Genomic DNA, 22,751 nt, shown 5'->3' with positions numbered 1-22,751 from the left:
CTGACTTGTCACCCATTAAAAAAATGTGGGGCCTTTTGAAGAGTAAAACATGACAAAGGAGACCTTGAGCTGTTGAACAGCTGAAATGCTACAATAGTCAAGAAGGGTCAAACATTCCACTTTTCAAAATGACAGAAACTGCTCTCCTCAGTTCCCAAAAAGTTAATAATTGTATTTATAAGAAAAAGTGATGCACAAAGTGGTGTTATAAGAACGCAGACAGACCCACATAGCGACACAAACAGTTTGGGAGGTTGAGCAGTTATTGATAAAAACATCGTCTGTTATTTTGGATACCTGCTTTCTGATGTGTGTGAGCAGGGTTCTTGTGTCTTGGGTTTCTCCAGTTTTGCAGCGGTCAGCTCTTGGAGATGTGCGTTCAAATATGGAAGTCTTGTAGCATAGACATTACAGTGGGTATAGAAATGATTCTGGCGAAGTCAGTGTTGGAGGTTCCCTGGTTCAGTCAGCTGTTTTCCATCAAAATCCTTCAAAAAAACAGATACAAAGCAAAAGACCACACCTTTCCAGAAGTTTTATTTGCAGATCTCTGGACCTCTATCATATCAGATTGCCTTGACATACAGGTACAATTTCACATTTCATTCCACCCTGACCTGTTCCCCTTAATCTTTGTATGTACATGTAATGAAAATCATGACAATAATGAAGTTTTCTATCATGCTACAATGTCCTCTAATGCATAGTTTGGACCGAAGGGCTTCCTGGTTCAGCCCTTCATTTGAAGAATCTTCTTTGTGTGTGTCTGCTTGTTTCTCCCTTGATGACTGAATGTAAAGTTGGTAGTGCCACAGTGTTTATGAGAATGTTAAAAACAGCGAGAGGTTTACAAGTGATGTGCAAGAGTCTTCCACCTTGTACCCTGTTTCAGCCCTCCGCTGGTCTCAACTCAGCCAACCGGCAGATGATTTAAAACACAGACAATTGGCAATTTAATCTCAATCTCTATGAGGGAAAACAGTCTATCCCCCATACATTATCTTTCTTTCTACAGCCTGTGCAGTAAACATACTCAATATCAGTCCATCTGAACAATATCCACATTAAATTTCATGCCATTTAAATAGTTGTCATCTTTTCTAATATCTTTTTAAGATCCATCAAAGCCTACATGTTGTAACATATAACTAATACAATGAATATCTGTGAAAACAGCTCTTCCTGAGAAAGATATGTAGTTGATAAGAGTTTCAGTTTGTCTCATACAAACAAAATAAGGCAAGAAAAGACTGTCCGAGAATGTGTTCTGCGTTGAGTGGCCTGTGATGTTTAAAAAAAGGTTTTTTTTTTGTCTTTCTTGGTCGGAACCAAACTTTTACCTCGGTTCATGTCCTTCAAAAAAAAAAAAAAAAAAACTTGGGAGGAGCGAAAGCTTGTTATTGCACAGCCCCAAAGTCTAAACGTTCCAGTTGGAGGGATTTAGGAGATTGTGCTCATGTGGTCATTATCGTGCGCTCATTTGTAGATGGGAAGCCCTTAAAGATTAATGTTGCAGCCAGTTTGAGCTTCTCCTCGCCTGCCGTGCCGTTGTAGAAATGATTGAATAGAGCAATGAGGACATTTGTGTGTAAAAACCTGTCCCTATATGAGGGAGAAGACTTCTTATGTTTTGTGAAAATCTTCTAAAAAGTTTATATGTCTGCTTCTGAACACCAGCTGCGTCTTTTCATCGGTGGATGCCAAACTGTGCCAGGTTTTGCAAGATGAACACAGCACTGGCAAATTCGTCCTCAACTGACAATAATATGACTGCATTTGTGGTTGTTTACATCAGTAAATAGTAGAAAATATCAGTTTAAAACTCGAAAAAGTGTATTCATGTGGAGCCAAAGATGTCTCACTGCCACCAGAGCTCAGTGGAGGAGGACAGAGTTGGTCCCCAGCTGCTTTGTGCGTCCTCAGCAGGTGAACCGGCTGCTGCTCACACCAGCAGAGCTCCTGTATGAAAAAAACCTCCCGCCTCATTTTCACTGGTTATTTCCCCTCTCTGAGTTTTACTCAGTTTTTTCCCGGGTCCACTTGATCATAGTCTCTGGCGAGCGGTAGAGGAAAATGAGTTTGGCGTACATGTCCTCCTCCAGGTCCAGCTCCCCCGTCTCTCGGACCAGGAAGATGTCCATGCACAGCTTGAGGATGCGGTCCACGTTGGGCAGCTCCTCGAACATGATGGTGTGGGAGATGCCGCTGAAGAACTCGCGCACAAACTTGCCGATGACCAGAACCACAGAGGCGTACAGACCCATGATCCTGGACAGGAAAGAGAGACAGGAAGTTAGAGAACATGTAGTTGACTCGCAAGAAATCATACAAGTGTTCTTTGATTTGGCTTCATATAAGCTACTACTACAGCAGATACAACACATGTCTTTGGTGCAGAGTTACCCTGCATTCCCATCCTATTCAAAAATCCGGATAAAAATTAATTGGTCATAATCCAGACATCTATTGGTATCAAAATCCCTCCAAACATACAGATTTTGGTATTACTAGTGTTGATCTTGACGCTAACGTTTTAAGCTTGTGAACCTTTTTTTAAAGATTTATTTTTGGGCTTTTTGTGCCTTTAATGGAGAGATAGGACAGTGGACAGAGTCGGAAATCGGGGAGAGAGAGAGAGTGGAATGACATGCGGGAAATGAGCTACAGGCTGGATTTGAACCTGGGCCGCCTGCTTGGAGGACTATAGCCTCCATACATGGGGTGCACGAACTGACCACTGCGCCACCAGCGCCACAGCCTGTGAAACTTTTACACTGAGTCTAAATACAGTATATGTACTTGCCAAATAACAACAGAGCTTGCAGTTTTGTAAAAATTGAAGTTGTTATATTTGTATTTTTGAACATACAAATTTAACAAAAAAAGGACAAGCAAACACAAGGATGAGAACACTTTGAATGAGTACAGTTTCTTGCTTGTATAGCGCTTATTTACCTACTCTAAGCGCTTTTATATCACACATCACACCGACACATTCGACGTGAAGTGACCATCAGAACTAAGTACAGTAATCCATTCATACACTAATGTCGCCGACGGAGCAGCGGGAGCAACTTGGGGTTAAGTGTCTTGCCCAAGGACACATCGGACGTGGCTGCAGGAGCTGGGGGTCGAACCTCCCGACTCTACCAACTGAGCCACAGCCACAGGTAAAGGGATTAATTAAGTTAAATAATCCCCAAACCTTTACATCTTCACTGGCTGCACAGTCAGGAGGACAGCACATTTAGTGACTGAAATATAAAACTTTTTCATTATGTAAATGCAGAAACTTCACTGACATTCTTTTAATCCAAAATGTTCATACGTACCCATATCCAGCCAGGAAGCCCAAACTGGGCGGGCTGACTTGGTCACTGAATACATAGACATCCAGACCTTCTCCATCCTTTTTGCCCTCAGAATAGTTTATGTGGCCCGCCTCTGTCTGGTTGACCTTCCACCATTCCTGGACCGCACCTTTGATATTCTTAGTTTGCATCAGGGTCAAGTTGATGTTAAAGATCTTACCTCCATCGGCAGCTACAAAGATGTCAAATAGAAGAAGAAAAAGTATTATAGCAGAACGGATTAAAATGCAAAACATGTCAGAATTATGTTTATAATAAAAAATGTTTTTAAATATTCTAAACTTAGTGGCTTTAAATAAATATCCTAACATGTAATGAATATAGAAAGAAGACTCCTATTAAACTATTGCTAGAGAATCCAGAAAAATGTGTTTTAACACGTAACTATGCAATCAGGTTTTTCTACTGATGAAGATGATGACGTTCACCTTTATTAAGCAGATCAACAGGCTTGGCCTCTGAGTCACTGGGGGCTCGAATATAACGAGGGAAGATATCCTCTATAATCCTGCAGAAAAAGAGACATGCATTCACAATACTTCAGTGCAAAGGTAGAGAAGAGAGATACAAAACATGTTTTGTTGAAACACTGAGGATTTCATATCAGGGTTTACTGAAGAGCTCATGTTAAATGTCATCCAGTTTATCATACATTGAATTATTAAGTCACAGGAAAGCATCAAAGTATGGATTTAAGGACTTGATGCTGCAGAGGTGCCAGTTCATTTCCTGAGCACTGCCATGGTGACCTTGGGCAAAGCAGAGAAGCCCCAACTGCTCAGGCGCTCGTCCATGTGCGGCCCCCTCGTTCTGACATCTCTCCCTTAGTGCATGTCTATGGGATCCTCTTTGTGCATGTGTGTGTGTTCCCGGGCCTATGTGTGTGTGTAGCGTGTCCAATAACTGAGTCAACCAAACTGACTTTCTCTCTCAAGAATGAATCAAGTGTGTCTTCTTCTTCTAAATGATTTAAGTTTTTCTTATAATGTTTCATAAATAAAAGTCTTATCTCTAAACTTTGGATCGAAGACTGAAAAACTGAATTTCATTTGAGTCTCAATTCTACACCACAGACTGAATTAAGAAGTTGAACTCTTTGGATATTAATGGTGAGGCCAATGCTTAAAATCATTAAGCCTGCATTCTTCTTAATGGCCACAAGGGGGATACTTGGTCTGATAATATAAAAGTCTATGTTAGAGACCCGACACATTTTACTTCATTTATTATCTCAATTAAACCTTTTCCAAATCAGTGTATGGTTGCTAACAAGTCTTCTTCACAGCAGAACTGCTTGTTTGTGAAATAATGGCCTCATGTGGATTAAAACAGTCAAAGTAGGTTATGCTGAGGGGTGTGACTTCCTGTGATTGACAAGTCAGCTGAACAAAAGTCTGTTTGGGTTTTAGATGGAATAAATACACCACAGAGTTGACATCTCAATTTAAATCATATTGGTAGATATCAATGGGGGCTCTGGTGGGCAAGTGGTTAGTTCACACATCCCACAAACAGAGGCTGTTGTCCTTGAAGCTGGCGGCCCACGTTGGAATACCACCTGTGGCCCCTTACTTGCATGTCATTCCCCACTCTCTCTATCTCCCCGGTGCTGATTTGATCCACTGTCCCATCTCACATCTCACATCTCCCGCTAACCACCCACACCTCTCTAGCCAAGCTGGATACATACACTGGTCAAAGAAAAGTGTTTTTATGCGTTGAAAATGTCTCTGAATTGAGGTAAAAATGCTTAAGTCATATTAATATAGTTTTTTTCTGACATACAGTAGAGGTATACATTATATGTTTTTTTCATTCACACAGTACTTTTTCTGTTATCAAATGGAGATGCTTAAAAAAATAAAAAACATTTGTTAAGAGATTCAGATTATGGATTATCACATCATAGAGACGAAGTCTAAAGAAGACAGTCAGCCATAAGTGTACTCACATAGAACCATTGACTGCTTTCCCAATGAGGAGACTTATCAGATTTTCCCTTGTTGAGTTGTCCAGGAAAGTCACTCGTTTCCCAGACGCTGTTTCAGCCTTGGCACCAAACGTGAGGTTTCTGTAATCACAAAAAAAAAAAAAAAAAAAAATATATATATATATATATATATATATATATATATATATATATATATATATAAAAAATCCCCTCATTGAACTGCAGCCTTTCACAACATCAACTCACGAGGTCAACTCTGCTTTTAAATCTGTACTACAGTAGAAGTATGTTTGAAATACAAACTTTTCCCAAAGAATCAAAGTGAAAGCACTTCTTGTGCACCAAAACCAGTCTGCGTCAATTCTTTATTATTTCATGTGATGTTATTGGATGAATATAACCGCTGTGTTGTCTTTTGTAGCTATAGCTGTTTCAAGTTGTGCATATATTAAATACTTTCATCCACAGTATTGCATCATACAGGATTATATGTTCCTCTTTCTAGCGTAACTGTGTTGTGAGACTAAATTGTTAAACCTTCTGGGCCTTTCTAACATGAGCATCATCACTAAAGCAGTGGGTAAGTAAGAAGGGATATGTGTTAACATTTTGTTACCTCTGCACAGACCAGGACACGGTGATGGAGAAAGCCTCCGATATATTCAACATTTCTATCAGGCTGTATCTGCTGGGTGGACTGATGGTCCACAGAGAGTTGGAGCTGCCTTTGAGCTCTGCGATGATCAGGTCATCTGACACGTAACCCTCCAGCCACTCCAAAGTTGCCTAACACCGGGACAACACCCAAGAGAAGGGACACAACATGATACACTTTCATCAAGCCATGACACAGATGTTAGTATTTAAAATGTATACTTTTATTTAAAGATGAGGGGCACTACCCCTGCTTTGATTCTCAAAGCAGCATTCACATACATTCTTGGTCCTGAGAGGGTACAGTGAATTACTTTTAGGGGTCCCTTCTCCCTTCACTTCTCCTCCAGAGCCAACAACAGGTGAAGTGGTTTTGTGTTAAATCTAGAATGGCATGAAGATCTCTGATTCTTTTGTCTTTTTTTGTGGCCCTGATATTCTGTTGCAAAAATAACCTGTATGTTAGCATTAGCATTTAGCTCGTCACAGTCAACCAACATAAACAAACTACATCCTCAACATGACAAGTGAAGAATCATCTCAGCGGGGTATTCATGTTATTCACTGCACTTTTTTTATAATCGAAGTGAACTCTGATTTATTTAATCTTATAGAGCAGAACAAATGCAATCTATTCCTTGTACTTACAGCATGTTTTTTGTATTTGTCCACAAAATCACGAAATTGCTGTGGAGTCACACTGTGCAGTTGTTTTTGTTGAGCGCTCATGGTGAAGATGGGCTGCAAGAAGAGGATATCATTGGTAAGTTGGCAAAAGTCTTTTTCAGGCTGCAAACTCAATATTTCTCAATGATTATTTGAGGTTCAACATTAAGGTACTTTTGTCTTTTTTTTTGGAAAGAGATGTCTTTATGTTGAATTGCTTTGAAGCTGTCCCAGACAATCAACACATGGCTTCTTTTAAACATGCATAAAAGGACATGGCATTACTTTGGGATCAATCACAGATTTCTTTACTTCATTGAGATTTACTTGATGCTTAAGGAAGACACAATTTCATAGAATTTCTTAAGCATCAATTTTTTGGCAGAGCATCTCTCTGGTCTGTTGTTTTTTTTCGTAGCTTTGTTTCTCTGACAGGAACTTGGCAAGCTTATTTTGGCTCAGATAAAAGAAAGTGTGTCCCTACCTGAAAGCCAGCCAGGGTGATTTCAAAAGAGACATCCATTGGTGGGTTGACGACTCCGGCTACTGACTTAACGAGGGACATGAAGAGAAGCGGGAACCAGACGATACAGATCAGCAGCGCCACAATCATCCCTCCCATCCCATACTTCACCACCTTCTTCTTCTTCTGACCTCGCGGCTGGGGGTACCTCTGCAGAGAGATGCAACAAAAATATTAAGTGAGGATGAAAAAAGAAAATCCTTCCCACAGGAGTGATTGTAAGAGTGTATTAAATATTCGGGAAACACAGACAGTTTATGTTTCACTACCAAAAGTCAGTGAACAGCCATCACACCTAAAATATCCTGGAAAGGCTTTCCACAAGATTTTGGGGGAATTTTCATGATGACAGGTTTTGTTTTAAATCAATGCTATATGTGATCAGACATGTTCACAATATCAACAAAAAAAAGAACACATTGGTATATATAAAAAAAAAAAAAAAGAAGTTTCTTTATGTGCACAGTTCTGTAGAAGACTCAGAATCAAAGATGATCCAAGTTGACTAAATTCATTTATTTTTCACACAAATTAGATTTTTTTCCAGGATAAAATAATGCTCCATCGTTACTTGTTTAACAAGATTGAACTTTGGTTAAAGGTGACACCCAATGACAGCACCACATTCAAAGTCAATGACCATTAGAACAGATGTTGGATGTTGCAGATGTTGTTTGTCAGATATTTAATGGCTTTGTGCTGGGTTTTTTTTACACCTTTTAGCAAAAGCTGTGGCTGACATACTGCCGGTCAGTTGATAAAGGGTTGTTCACTGACTCGTGAAACATGTGTCTTTATATAATATTTATCTGATATATACTTATTTTCTAAAGTGACATTTCTTTGAATCCAGATCTGAATTGAAACTTCACAACTTAGAAAAAAAGAAGATTTACTTCAACAAATTACAAAAGTAAATTTCAGCATGAATTCCAACATGACAGTGTTTGGCTTTGAGACTGATTCCTGATGCCACATATGAAAAACACCTTCTCAGACTCTCTCCAGCATTTCAGGATAAAGATGTGAGCGTAGATGTCCTCCACACAGATCCAGCTGGACAGAGACAACGAGGTATCCGTCCAAACCCAGTCCATCACTGCTCGCAGCTCCGTCAGGAACGGCACCAGGCGAAAACTAGGAACAAAATACAAAGCTCTCTTATTCTGTCAAAAGAGTATACTGAATTACAATCTTATTACTACATCAAAATATTGTGCTCATCATTTTCTTAGTTTTGGCGAAAAGAAGAACACACTTTAATCATGATTTCACATTGTGATTTAATAAAGCTACAACTGCGTTTTCCCAGGTTTTTTTTTTTTTTTAACTACAAATGTTACATCTAATTTAACACCATACACACTGCTGCGTGGGTTGACCTCTAGTATGAAAACAGTGTGGAGAAGTTCAAGAACAGAGAAAAAACACACTCTGCTGTGATGTTCATTAACTAAAAATGACACTGAGCATGCCTTGGGATAAAACTAATTATAGTTTTTTATTGCCTATAATTCAATTAAACATATTAAGCTTCCTGCAGGTGTCTAAAATGTTCTGTTAATAAAGTTAATCTGAGTTGAGAAATGTTAAATTAACACAATACAAAGATTTCTGCTTGACAACTTTGGGAAAGTTAAAAGTGAGTGATCATATAGACATGAAATAGAGAGCTGAACACTAGCATATATAAATGGTGCTTCCACAAAAAGACAAAACACTTCCACTAAGATTAGAAATGTTGATGTCCTTTCACATAACTAGCTTTGATTTAGATTTTTAAAACCACAAACTGTTTCCTAATCTTACAACAGCAGTTAGTTGTCGAGCCCTGAAGTGACCAGAACCTTGGACTGGTTTGTCCAGCTGGAACACATTATTCTTTCCAGGCACAACTCACCCTTGAAAGAGGAAGAGGTTCATATAATTGTAGCTCTTTGTGAGGAAGTTTCCCAAAACTCGAGTGGGATAACCACAGCGGATCTGATAGGCCGACAGGGCGAAGTAGATGCACTTGACAAAATACCACATCTGAGCCACTCTGTTCTCGCTGAAACGCCTGTGAAGAAAAGAGCAGTGAGACAGATGTAACAATTAAAGAATAAGGTAGCTATGTTCTTTTTTTTTTTTAATTACTGGCAGCTCAAAGAATCATAAATATTCAATGTTTCTGGTTTTACAAACAAAAGCTAGCTGCTACATTCAAAATGTAATTTCACTGTAAAACAAAACAAAAAATCTGGCGCTATAATCATACTTTATAAAGCCACATTCACCTAACAAGTCCAGATACAACCACTTATTTGAAGATATTACAAGTAAAATATAAGGACTGAAATGAAAGCTGATTAAAATCTTGTTTCAAGAAATCCTATCAAGTCATTTTAGTTTCTTCACTGGCAGTTTGTTTTTAATTGAATACAAGCTATTCAGGCCTTCTGTTTATGCTCATAATATCTTGGAATAAAACGTTTATCTGGACTTGTGAGGTGAATTTGGTTTATATCAAGTTAGTTGAGATAATTTGACAAGCAGTTAGTCAAATACACTTTACTTTTCTATAGTGTGATTTTAATAAAACATTTTATAAACATGTTTTTTTCTTTAATCAAAGTTTCCTCTGAGGAGAATGACACACCTCATTTTTGACTCTTAGCTACTGATACTATGTGAGGTACAATTCATTTATTCACATTTGTTTTATTTTCTCATTTCAATGTAGGAACAACACAACAGACATCATTCTCACTGTCCATGAACAAACACACTTCTTACTTCTCTGTGACTCCTGGCAGGATGAAGAACATCCAGAAGTGGATGCCAAAGAGCAGGAAGACCTGGAAGATGACCTTGCCCATGACAGACTTTCTGAGGTAGAGGGCCCGGTCCACCACCATGGTGCCGAACTGGATCAGAACCATGACCAGGAAAGGTCCCGGGACCTGATCCTCCGACAGAGAAGACGTGATGTCTGCAGCCGAGTGTTTCTATGAGGGGACAATATGAATGACGATACTGTATAAGGTCAATTGATTATGGAATTTGGAGCAGAAAATAAAAACAAAAATAAAATAAACCTACACCAAACGCCCAGAATCCAAACACGATGATGATGAAGTCGACTGTGTCAGCGAGGAACATCAGCACATAGACGTCTGTGACTGCGCTGTACTCTGGATGGATCAAGTTATAGAAGAACTGCCTCATGGGGAGATAGAGCTCCAAGAACCTAAGAAAAACATAAAGAGAAACAATGTTATTGTGAGTGAAAATAAAACGATCCAGGTGGTTTGTACTTTCCTGTCACCCTCGACAATAAAGCAGTCTGAAAAACCCGTCTAAAGCTCTAATATTGATTCCCAGCAGCCTCAAAGCCACACGTAATGAACCGTATACCAGTACCTACCACCATCTCTTTTAAGAATTCAAGTCTTTTCTGCTGAAACAGAGCTGCACAGGTAATCAAATATGAATCGCGTCCACGATTTTGCTCTTCTCACGATTAAACTAACTTGTGATATAGACATGTAGTTTAAAAAAAAGAATAACAGGTTCCACTGATTAAGTTAAGAACAATAACACCACTCACAAAAATACATGCTCCATCTAAAAACTATTGCACATCAGACCGAGCACGTTACTGTGTCATTTAAATGTCAGAGAACAATGACAAAAAAACGTCTTTAAAGCTAATAAATAATTGTGTTTAATCATCAAAGTTCACAAAGAACTGTTTGTATTGATTGATGGTGATTACCGTGTTGGCTTCAATCATGAAGCCCTTTGCTCAAATACAAGTCGTTTTGTTTGTGATGATGTAACACTCATGTATTTATTGTGTCTGACCTGTGTTGGTCATTTTCATGGTTCACACCAGATTTAGGCTTCTTCACCTTTTTTAAAACGTTGTGATTGTAACTCATGGTCCATGTTTCCTCTCTGAGTCAGGACATTCTTGATAAAGGTCAGAGATTTGAAAGTTAAAATAAAAAGGTTGAACAAACACTTGCCAGTTTCAGGCAAATCGGCTTAAACTTATATCTCGATTAATTGAATGAAGAATCTTCTCTGTGTGTTCTCGACATTCTTTCTCAGAAACCAGCGGTTCCACTGTGATGAAATTAAGAACAATAACAATAACAGCACTTACAAAAATGGTCTAACGGGAACGCTGTAATTAAAGCTCTAAATTTAGACCTTTGAAAGGTTTCAGCAACTGCATCACTGATATAAATATCCCACAGAGAATCTTCTATTATTGGTCCAGGATGCTTTTTAAGCACTGGTCTCATCAGATCCCTGTGTTGACTAGAAAGCATCATTTGGAGGAGATGAGGAGACTTATCACGAACCCTCACTGTCTGCGTCATCCTACCTCTTTAAGACAAACGCTTTTCCTTTGAAGAGCTGCTCCCTCAGCTTCTCCATGATCATCTGCTTGCGTGTCTTCAGGTGCACACTGGCCACGCTGCCCTCCTTGCGGCTGCTGTTGTGGGAAGCCGTACTCCCTGTGGAAACCATTGACATTTCCAGTTGTAAAGGAAGCATGACAAAGCAAGCACCGAGTCAAAGACACAGCTTCAGATACACAAACACAAACACAGAGAGCTGAGCCACGGGTGAAGGCTGGACAACCCAGGATATCAGGAAGTAATGAGTTGGACAATGACTCACTCTCAGAACTTTTCTTTTAAGACTCTAGTATTTGTTGTAGACCTTATCAGTCATGTTTTAAAACTAGTTCAGCCATCAGCAGGAAATAAAACAAGACATTCATGATTTAAGACACATAGATACTGGGATTTATATTTTAGGACTTCATCAAAAAATTTAAGTTTAACTTAAAGTGAACTCAAAATGCTAAATATGTGTCTCCTGCACGCCAAAAGATCAATTAGAATATATATAAAAAAAGACCAAAAATCCAAGTGCTACACACTGGGTCAGGATTTAGGTGCTAATGACTTTCCTTTGGAGAGAATGGCCTACATACGTAAAGAAGAAACAGCAAAATGTTTCAAACGATAAAGGGATTGTTTACTACTGCCTTAATGAATTGTCTTCAATGATCAGACGATGAAAATGAAGAATTAGTCATCTCTGATGGACATCATGTTCAAATTGAAATCGACTTCATAAAGACCACTGCCCCCCTTCATTTTTCACTTGTTTTGGTTTAATGTTTGTACAGAAGATGGCTTTGTGTCTGAGAAGTTTTTTATTTTATTGTCAGTGGGTGCTTTTGGTAGATGGCACTCATTCGTTTGTTCTGCTTGTGGTTAAAATATCTCTAATATCAATAAGCATTTTGATGGGGATTAAATAAAGTAGGACCTTTACCTCTTTTGGACCTTGCCGAGGAGTGGAGCGATCGTACTGAAATGTGTGAGCCTCCGCTGGAGCTCTTGCGACGCTGGTAGGTCTGCTGCTGCGGGTAATGCATCTGGATCTGTCCTGAATCGATGGACGTCCCGAAGTTCATGGATCTCAAAGTGTGAGTGGAGCTTCTACTTTCATTGAACAGCGAGGATGCCGGTTCGGACCCCTTATCACTCTCCCCCTTGTCTTTTCCCTCGTCCTCTGACTCACTCTGTCGAGACTGCTCTCTCTTCAGTTTCGGGTCGTCCTCGTCCCACAGACCATGGCACTGGAAATAGGAAGAGGTGGAAAACAGCAGGAATGTTTAGTCTGTGTCATATTTGTTTAAAATAATCTTCTTGTTGCATGCAAACATTTGTCAAAACATGTGTTTGTCCATAACAGGACAACAAGTACACATACAAACTCTTATCGTCATTATACTGATGTGCAAGACAACAATACAAAATAATTACAAAAAAATGTAAAACATAACAGTTTTAACAAAAATAGTGAAGCCACACATTACAACATGATGTGCAAAAAAGCATTAGACAGCAACAATATTACGTGTAAACAATTAGAGATATAATTACCAGGCATGTCAATCAACCTTTATCAATCAATCTTTATTTGTGCAGCGCTAATTCCTAACAAATGTTGTCTCAATCTCACAAAAAGAGATCTACTGTAGACCGTACTCTGTGATATATTATTTAGAGAGCTTGTGCGTATTGCAGGCGCTCATACAGTTCCAGTATAAGTGTGGGAACCTGCAGAGGACAGATGTGAGCGATATGTTAGAGCTGTCGGGGTTTGTCTGTTTGCAGTTACCTTCAGAATGGATCTGTGGAAGAAAAGAGCCAGTAACTGGACCAGGTCAAAGTGGACGTAACCGTCTTTCTTCTCCACACCGATGATGTTTGGAGGGTGATATGGTTTATTTTTGTCGACCTTGTTTTGGTTAAAGGGGAAGAAGCCAAACTGGCAGAAGTACTTGATGAAGATTGTTACCTGGAGGGGAACAAAGTGAAAGTAAGTACAGCTGCCAGGACTGTGACAGAACTTCACAAAGAAACAGAAGAAGCAGCACTGCAGTATAAAAATCAATGATATTACATTCCTGGTCCTAGACTTCAGAGTAGGGCTGCACAGTTAATCACCATTTCATCATTATCACGATATGAGCACTCGCAATAAACACATCGCAAAAGACGGAATTGATCTCAATAAATAACAAAAATTATCTAATGGAAACGAGCAATGCCGTCTCATCCAGCATGTACACACTGTATCTAACCTAATTATAATTTAGCTGGTGAAAAAAGAAAGCTTTTTGATTTATTGTGTATTAAAGTGAAACATGAAGACCAGCAGACAGACATAAAAACTGTGAGTTATAACTTATATATATATATACTCTTTAACTTTTGTCTATTTATTGATCCTCATTGTTATCACAATATTAAATAATGCACTGGCCCATTGTATATTTTCTCTAATCGTGTCGGCCTACTTCAGAGCAGTCGTTTGTTTTCTTTCATTATGTATACTTTATTCGAATTAGAATAGAATATATCTTTATTGTCATTGCTGTAATAAGAACTCGAAACAGTTTAGCAGCTTGTGGTATTTATCCCGGGATGAAGTTACTGTTATTAGGAGACATGCTACACAAAAACATAGGGCCAAGATGGCTGGCTCTTTTTTTTCTTTGATTTTGATTTTAAAAACTGTTGAAATGTCTTCATGCAATAAGTTATTTATATTTATCAGATTGATGTTCTTATCAAAGAGTGTTAAAAACGAATAATTTATCGAAAGCTGTTTGTGCTCATTTTAACTTTTTTTCCCCGACACATTTGATTTTTTTTGTTGATATAACTGTAAAGGACATCTTGGTTTCAGTCTGTACCTCAGTGTAGATGATGGCAGTCATCCAGTAGCGCTTGCTCGGTCGAGGCACTGACAACATGGCCCACAGGAAGATGGTGATGGGAAGGACCAGGGTGGCGCAGGAGGCCGACACCATGTGGTTGATGATGATGACCAGGTAGCACACCATCTCTGAGTGAGCCACCAACATGTTGTAGAGGGCGTAGCCGAGCTGGAGGATCAGAGGCTGCTTCTGGTAGAATCTATCTGAGCTGTCCAGCTCCTCGTCATAAAACATCCTGGAGGAAACAGACCGATTTCACTTGAATTTTTTGATTTTTTGACCAAACAAATTGTTTCTTAAGTTTGCTTTGATTATAAAGGAGACTCAAAATGATTACAAAGAGACACAGAACAACCACAAGATACAAAATAACTACAGAGAAATGCCAAATGATAATGAAATACTTTTGAAATACTTAAAACAACAACAAAGAAATGCAGCACTAAAACAATGAAACAAAACAACTACAAAGATATGCAAGTAGAAAACTAAGAGTGCAAAACAACCTACTATACAAAACAACTCTAACAGGACTAAGAAGGACCACAACTTGAATGAAACACAAAAAGCTCCAAAGAGAGACAGAAAGTATAAATAAAGAAAAGACATACTAAGTAATGTTCCTGGGGTCTCACCTTCTTAAATTTATTTACATATCTAAACACAGTTGTTTGAATATCACATTTCACTGAGGACAATATTTTACAATGAACCCATTTTTAATTCATTAAGGTTAACATACCTACCATCACATCAGGGTTTTACCATATATTGAGGCTGGGAAAATGTTTCTTTTTTGTTTGTAATATAACATATTAACGTATAATTTAAATGCAAAGTTATGATGGAAATCCTTACAAATCTTAACCAATCATGAACACTTATTGTGACGTATGTTCATTCTGATTCCCTTACCCTGGTTGCGTTTGGACTTACTTGTTGAGCAGAAGTTCACTGGCGGTCAGCTCAGTTGTCATGGAGGGCAGCATGATGTCTGACCTGCTGTCTGAGCGGCTGTCAGACGTCATCACCATACGCCTCCTCCTGTCCATGTCACTCTCGTCATCGCTGACTTCCAGCCGGTCAAAGCTGACCGCCTTGCTGTAGCTGGGAGGAACGTCAGCGTCAGATATTTTGGAAGCATCTGTGTCAGGTGTGTAGAGAAGTCCGCCCCGCCCCTCTGTGTGCATGAAGTCCTGCTGTCCTCCCCCATCCTCACTCTCAGTGATGAAGTCTTTCTCGTGGCCAGAAGGGGCAGAGTCTACCTCCTCCTGCCTGAGGGAGGGGCCCTCATCTGGGCCAAAGGACTCCCAGAAAGCCTCTTCTCTCTCTTTGCTCCCCTGGTCACTTGGTACCTCTAGTCCCTCCTCACCCTCTGGTCCCTCCTGGCCCTCACCCTCTGGTCCCTCCTGGCCCTCACCCTCTGGTCCCTCCTGGCCCTCATCCGCCTCACCCTCGCATCGCTCAATTCCCTCCTCCTCTTCTTCTTCTTCTCTCTCTCTGGGTTCTCCATCACTCCAGGGACCTCCCTCGGCCCCCTCGCTCTCGTCTAGCTGTTGGGATTCCCAGGGAACCTGCTGCCTGTCCTCCCCTTGATCCTGCTCATCCTCCACTTCTTCTATGGTGTCTGTGGTGCCCTGTCTGGAGTAGATCATGACGGACTGGGTCGCCTCACTGGAGGGGACAAAACCAGAAAGGATTGTGTCAAGCCGCGTTCAAGTCTGCCCACTAAGATGGACGGATACATAACAACAAATTATCTGCAACCCTGCTAATTTCAGGGAACATGAACCTGTGTTTATTAAAACTTCAGAATATTTATTAGATTGAATAAATTTAAATGGAAACTGGATATTTTATGTCACACGCTAGCCATATTTTAAAGGCATACATTTTCACTTTAATAAAATTAAACCAAATATGGATAAGCAGAATAAACAAAACGCTAACAAATGGTTCGTAACACACTGAAATTTAGCTTAAGGCAGAAATATAAACATGTATTGTTTTTATTAATGTTCAAAAATTGTCATCAGTAATATCATATTCATAACAATATCGGCTTACACTTTCTTCATAATGTGTTATAAGCCTTGTATTAATGGTTACAGACTGAAACTTTATAGAGGGTTTAAGGGAGAATTCATTGTCAAACCAGCCAGTATGTCACAGTACGTCTCCATAAAAAAAAAAATATATATATATATTTCGTTTGCTTTACATATGGATGTTATTGGATACAAATGGGTTAGGGTTATAGGGTCATATATTTCTGTTTTCTGTTCCCTGTGTTTTGTCAGGGATGAGGTCTATAAAAAATAGGTTCTAGGAAGGTCATGCAATGATGAAATCTAGAAAATTGTTTGATGAAAACAAAAGTCATGAGATGCAATGGGAGTGACAGTGAATATGTTTGCATGTGCACAAACTAACCACTGTTATTCTGAATGTTGGCAATATGCCACAGGTTATATAAACAGCATATTCTGCTTGTAGAATAGCGTCGTATTCCAGATGCAGCATTTTGTGAAATAGTTATATTTGTGCATGTAAACATATTTGATGATAGGTGTGTGTATGGGTGAAGCTGAGGCCAGGCACCTGGACACGAAGCTGCTGCAGCTGTCCACGGATGAATTGGACACGTCCAGGCCGTACATCTTACGCAGTTTGGGCCTGGCCCGCTCGCTGGTTTTAGGAATGCACTCTGGCATCCCATCCAGGTCTTCCAGCGTGGATTGGCGAGAAAACAAAGTGGTTGCCTCAGTCAAGGCACTGAGAGGTTGGTGAGAGTGACAGATGAGATCATCAGTAATGAGAAGGATGAGATGGGATCTAAGTTAGGTTACGCAGATAAGGGATTCCCTGCACACAGTGTCATAAAGGCTTCCAGCCCAACTTTAAAAAAAAACTAAAAAACAGGGGAATCATGATCTGGTTTCCATCGGCACAGGATCATAATAAACATGAGATGAAGCAAAGAATGGGGATGTCTCAATATAACAATGACCACATGATATTGACTGAGTAACACCTTTACAGATTTAATTAATCACAAAAAAAGGTTTTTCTATTTTACCTCTATTCATATCTATCCATGGAGACTATGGTTTTATACGCGATTTAAAAAAAGAGCGACTTCATATTCCAGAAACAATGTCCCAGTTACCCTGGATAAAGATTTTATCAACGTTCTGTTTTGTCTTCTGTCCTCTGCAGAGAGTCCTAATGAAAGTTGTATTGTAAATGTTTTTTTTGTCAATTCTTAAAACCTGAACAGATAACACCAAAACTATCTACTAGCATGTTCAAATGTTCAAGAGGTATTTAAGATCATGTGTTTTTAACTGATTTTGGAGAACCAATCATCATGTGAAGCTTAAAGCACATGATATACATTTGTTCTGCTTCTGTTAATACCACTGCTTCTTGATAACTCATGTTTTACAGATTATGTATACAGCACGTCCTCCCGGACAATGAACAATTACTCAATGTAAACAATGACTTTTGAACCTGAAAAACTACAAATACATGGCTGGACGTGTTATAAACATGTTTCAACCCTAAATTATGTGGGTGCATAGTCCTGACATATAAAAAAAGATATTTTCAACATAATTGTCTTACTTAAAAGTACATGCTTCAAATACCTATGTCACAATTTCTTAATTTTAAGCCCTTTAAAAAAGTGTTATTCATGCCCAGTTAGGTTTTTTTTTTTATACCACTTTTGAAGTTCAGCGATGAAGATGTCATGAAGCCACATTATTTAGGCTCTCTCTCATGTGTTCTCCCATGTTGCATTGCTGATGACCACCATCAGGTGTATGTGTGTACCTGGATATGCTGTCTCTGGAGGCCGTGGAGTCCTGGCTCTCCATGCGGTAGTTTCCTCGCCTTCTTTTGACCCTGGTGGATCCAGAGACTGACTCATCCTCACTGAGTATGTCCATGCTGGCCTGCCTGGACATGTTGAGCCTCATGGCTTTCTGGTAGTAGACATGGATGCTCTCTCTGGACGGCACGTTACCCTGGTGGTACAAAAAAAGTATTCATCTACACTTTCTCCTTTTATCACTAAAGGTCCGTATCAGTTATTAACTTATATATATTTATATATTTTAAGATTTAAAAACTTCCTTCAAAACAACTTTTTCCATATTCTTGGTACCTTTTTGACCTCCCTAGTCAGCATGCAGCGCTCTATACGCAGCACAGTGGAGATGTCGATGTACTCCCTGCACATGTCATTCATCCACCTAGTGAAGCTTTCCACTGCCGTTTGGAAGAGCACCCAGGTGAACTTGATGATGTTGAACACTCGCTTGATGATGTTGTCTAAGGAAGGAATGCAACACATAGCGGTTAGGTTACCGTAATTTTACTTTTCAGGGCGTACTATAGCGCATTCAAATGAGTGTCTCTTATTGGAGCTGAAATTAGATGATTTTTATATTAATATGTAAAACAAAATATGCAACATAACATGAATTAACAAAAACATACTAATGATAAAATAAAATACAGGCAAATAAAAATCTAATTGTTAATGTCATCATTTTTCCTCATTTTATTTGGAAGTTTCTGAAATTTCCCCATCACTTTCCCGAAAAAGTATCCTTCCCAACACCAGAATTTAATTTCGACAGAAAGGCGAATCAGTAGCTTCTAGGTTTAGGAAAATAGAAGACATTTATATTTTTAGGATAATGACTTTTGATTAAAGGATTCTTAAAATCTGTAATTAGTTCCCCTCTCTGACAGCCCAAACATGGGTAAAAACTAAATCTAGTATGTCAGTTATTTAGTATCTTTTGTGCATTTTAAAGCTTGTTAAAACTTAAAGAGATAAACTTTATGGCACAAAATAAAGTAATTTGCCTTTATTTCAAGATGTAATAAAACACATTTCTTCTAAAGAAACCAACCTGGACCACCAGTCTTCTTGTTTTCCTCTTCTTTTTCTCCCCCATCTGAGAGCTCTCCAAGGTCTACGGTTACATGACCTGCTGCAGGACAGTAAAGACACCTCAATGTGGTTCATTCAAAGTCATTCTCACACCTAACTAGTCCTTCACTCAGTTTAATGTGAGTTTTTTGTCTTTAGAATTTACTTACCTTCTTTCTTGCTTTTTCTGCGTCTGACTCCTTTTGTGTATTTTTTCCAGAACTTGCGTTTCTCTTTGCCTCGTGCTCTTAGTGCAGCTTTAGGGTCTGTGATCCAAGCGTGGTAAAGAAACTAGAAGAAAAAGGTTAAATTTTAAAAAGAAGAAAGTACTCATGCATATAAAACATGTGGTAAGAGGTACGACTAGACAAAGGAAAACAATGAACCAACTGAAGGTGGTTTGCATGCTTTTGTGTATTTATTACAAATATACTGTACATGTACACTTAACACTTTTATGAGAGAATACCTAAACTATTAAAATTGATATCAACGTAGGAAAATATGCAGCGGTTGTTGGTTTCTTGTTCTAACCAACAAAAACGCTTTTTCAAAACAACACATACAAAAATGTAACTACTGTATGCTAAATGCTGTGCTCATGATGAATTAATGTTAGATCTTTGTAGATAATATAACAAGTAAGGTCTTTTACCTGCTCTTTTGTAACATAACAATGAGTAAGATCTTTTACCTGCGCCTTTGTAACATAACAACGAGTGAGGTCTTTTACCTGCTCTTTTGTAAAATAACAACGAGTGAGGTCTTTTACCTGCTCTTTTGTAAAATAACAACGAGTGAGGTCTTTTACCTGCTCTTTTGTAACATAACAATGAGTGAGGTCTTTTACCTGCTCTTTTGTAAAATAACAACGAGTGAGGTCTTTTACCTGCTCTTTTGTAACATAACAATGAGTAAGGTCTTTTACCTGCTCTTTTGTAACATAACAACGAGTGAGGTCTTTTACCTGCTCTTTTATAACATAACGAGTGAGGTCTTTTACCTGCTCTTTTGTAAAATAACAACGAGTAAGGTCTTTTACCTGCTCTTTTGTAACATAACAATGAGTAAGGTCTTTTACCTGCTCTTTTGTAAAATAACAATGAGTAAGGTCTTTTAGCTGCTCTTTTGTAACATAACAACGAGTGAGGTCTTTTACCTGCTCTTTTATAACATAACGAGTGAGGTCTTTTACCTGCTCTTTTGTAAAATAACAACGAGTAAGGTCTTTTACCTGCTCTTTTGTAACATAACAACGAGTGAGGTCTTTTACCTGCTCTTTTATAACATAACGAGTGAGGTCTTTTACCTGCTCTTTTGTAAAATAACAACGAGTAAGGTCTTTTACCTGCTCTTTTGTAACGTAACAACGAGTGAAGTCTTTTACCTGCTCTTTTGTAAAATAACAATGAGTAAGGTCTTTTAGCTGCTCTTTTGTAACATAACAACGAGTGAGGTCTTTTACCTAATCTTTCATAACATAACAACGAGTGAGGTCTGTTACCTGCTCTTTTGTAACATAACAACGAGTGAAGTCTTTTACCTGCTCTTTTGTAACATAACGAGTGAAGTCTTTTACCTGCTCTTTTGTAACATAACGAGTGAAGTCTTTTACCTGCTCTTTTGTAACATAACAACGAGTGAAGTCTTTTACCTGCTCTTTTGTAACATAACGAGTGAAGTCTTTTACCTGCTCTTTTGTAACATAACGAGTGAGGTCTTTTACCTGCGCCTTTGTAACATAACAACGAGTGAGGTCTTTTACCTGCTCTTTTGTAAAATAACAACGAGTGAGGTCTTTTACCTGCTCTTTTGTAAAATAACAACGAGTGAGGTCTTTTACCTGCTCTTTTGTAACATAACGAGTGAAGTCTTTTACCTGCTCTTTTGTAACATAACGAGTGAGGTCTTTTACCTGCTCTTTTGTAACATAACGAGTGAGGTCTTTTACCTGCGCCTTTGTAACATAACAACGAGTGAGGTCTTTTACCTGCTCTTTTGTAAAATAACAACGAGTGAGGTCTTTTACCTGCTCTTTTGTAACATAACAACGAGTGAGGTCTTTTACCTGCTCTTTTGTAACATAACGAGTGAGGTCTTTTACCTGCTCTTTTGTAAAATAACAACGAGTGAGGTCTTTTACCTGCTCTTTTGTAAAATAACAACGAGTGAGGTCTTTTACCTGCTCTTTTGTAACATAACAACGAGTGAAGTCTTTTACCTGCTCTTTTGTAACATAACGAGTGAGGTCTTTTACCTGCTCTTTTGTAACATAACGAGTGAGGTCTTTTACCTGCTCTTTTGTAAAATAACAACGAGTGAGGTCTTTTACCTGCTCTTTTGTAAAATAACAACGAGTGAGGTCTTTTACCTGCTCTTTTGTAACATAACAACGAGTGAGGTCTTTTACCTGCTCTTTTGTAACATAACAACGAGTGAAGTCTTTTACCTGCTCTTTTGTAACATAACGAGGGAGGTCTTTTACCTGCTCTTTTGTAACGTAACAACGAGTGAGGTCTTTTACCTGCTCTTTTGTAAAATAACAACAAGTGAGGTCTTTTACCTGCTCTTTTGTAATATAACAACAAGTGAAGTCTTTTACCTGCTCTTTTGTAACATAACGAGTGAAGTCTTTTACCTGCTCTTTTGTAACATAACAACGAGTGAAGTCTTTTACCTGCTCTTTTGTAACATAACGAGTGAAGTCTTTTACCTGCTCTTTTGTAACATAACGAGTGAAGTCTTTTACCTGCTCTTTTGTAACATAACAACGAGTGAGGTCTGTTACCTGCTCTTTTGTAACATAACAACGAGTGAGGTCTTTTACCTAATCTTTCATAACATAACAACGAGTGAGGTCTGTTACCTGCTCTTTTGTAACATAACAACGAGTGAAGTCTTTTACCTGCTCTTTTGTAACATAACGAGTGAAGTCTTTTACCTGCTCTTTTGTAACATAACAATGAGTAAGGTCTTTTATCTGCTCTTTTGTAACATAACAACGAGTGAAGTCTTTTACCTGCTCTTTTGTAACATAACGAGTGAAGTCTTTTACCTGCTCTTTTGTAACATAACGAGTGAGGTCTTTTACCTGCGCCTTTGTAACATAACAACGAGTGAGGTCTTTTACCTGCTCTTTTGTAAAATAACAACGAGTGAGGTCTTTTACCTGCTCTTTTGTAAAATAACAACGAGTGAGGTCTTTTACCTGCTCTTTTGTAAAATAACAACGAGTGAGGTCTTTTACCTGCTCTTTTGTAACATAACAATGAGTAAGGTCTTTTACCTGCTCTTTTGTAACATAACAACGAGTGAGGTCTTTTACCTGCTCTTTTATA

The 22,751-nt window shown here is 38.7% G+C and overlaps 1 protein-coding gene across 1 annotated transcript in view; it reads right to left on the bottom strand.

Annotated features, from left to right (window-relative positions):
• Window positions 1-520: 520 nt before the first annotated feature.
• LOC109981593 (piezo-type mechanosensitive ion channel component 2) overlaps window positions 521-22,751 on the bottom strand; it is a 97,963-nt gene continuing 75,732 nt past the window's right edge. Inside the window, exons 33-53 of the mRNA XM_065954272.1 lie at window positions 19,584-19,704; window positions 19,394-19,474; window positions 18,637-18,803; window positions 18,303-18,496; window positions 17,064-17,237; window positions 15,399-16,136; window positions 14,439-14,697; window positions 13,358-13,537; window positions 12,506-12,812; window positions 11,541-11,673; window positions 10,247-10,394; window positions 9,941-10,152; window positions 9,066-9,224; window positions 8,155-8,302; window positions 7,127-7,315; window positions 6,625-6,717; window positions 5,939-6,108; window positions 5,323-5,442; window positions 3,800-3,879; window positions 3,333-3,543; window positions 521-2,268 (exon numbers count right to left, since the gene is read on the bottom strand). Coding sequence (XP_065810344.1) covers window positions 2,016-2,268; window positions 3,333-3,543; window positions 3,800-3,879; window positions 5,323-5,442; window positions 5,939-6,108; window positions 6,625-6,717; window positions 7,127-7,315; window positions 8,155-8,302; window positions 9,066-9,224; window positions 9,941-10,152; window positions 10,247-10,394; window positions 11,541-11,673; window positions 12,506-12,812; window positions 13,358-13,537; window positions 14,439-14,697; window positions 15,399-16,136; window positions 17,064-17,237; window positions 18,303-18,496; window positions 18,637-18,803; window positions 19,394-19,474; window positions 19,584-19,704 — 4,137 coding nt within the window. The 3' untranslated portion in view covers window positions 521-2,015. The remainder of the gene's footprint in view (window positions 2,269-3,332; window positions 3,544-3,799; window positions 3,880-5,322; window positions 5,443-5,938; window positions 6,109-6,624; window positions 6,718-7,126; window positions 7,316-8,154; window positions 8,303-9,065; window positions 9,225-9,940; window positions 10,153-10,246; window positions 10,395-11,540; window positions 11,674-12,505; window positions 12,813-13,357; window positions 13,538-14,438; window positions 14,698-15,398; window positions 16,137-17,063; window positions 17,238-18,302; window positions 18,497-18,636; window positions 18,804-19,393; window positions 19,475-19,583; window positions 19,705-22,751) is intronic.

The sequence above is a fragment of the Labrus bergylta genome, chromosome 4, assembly GCF_963930695.1.
Source record: "Labrus bergylta chromosome 4, fLabBer1.1, whole genome shotgun sequence".
Lineage (NCBI taxonomy): Eukaryota > Metazoa > Chordata > Actinopteri > Labriformes > Labridae > Labrus > Labrus bergylta.
Note: the sequence above shows the minus strand (reverse complement) of the source record. Positions and strands in the feature narration are given on the sequence as shown.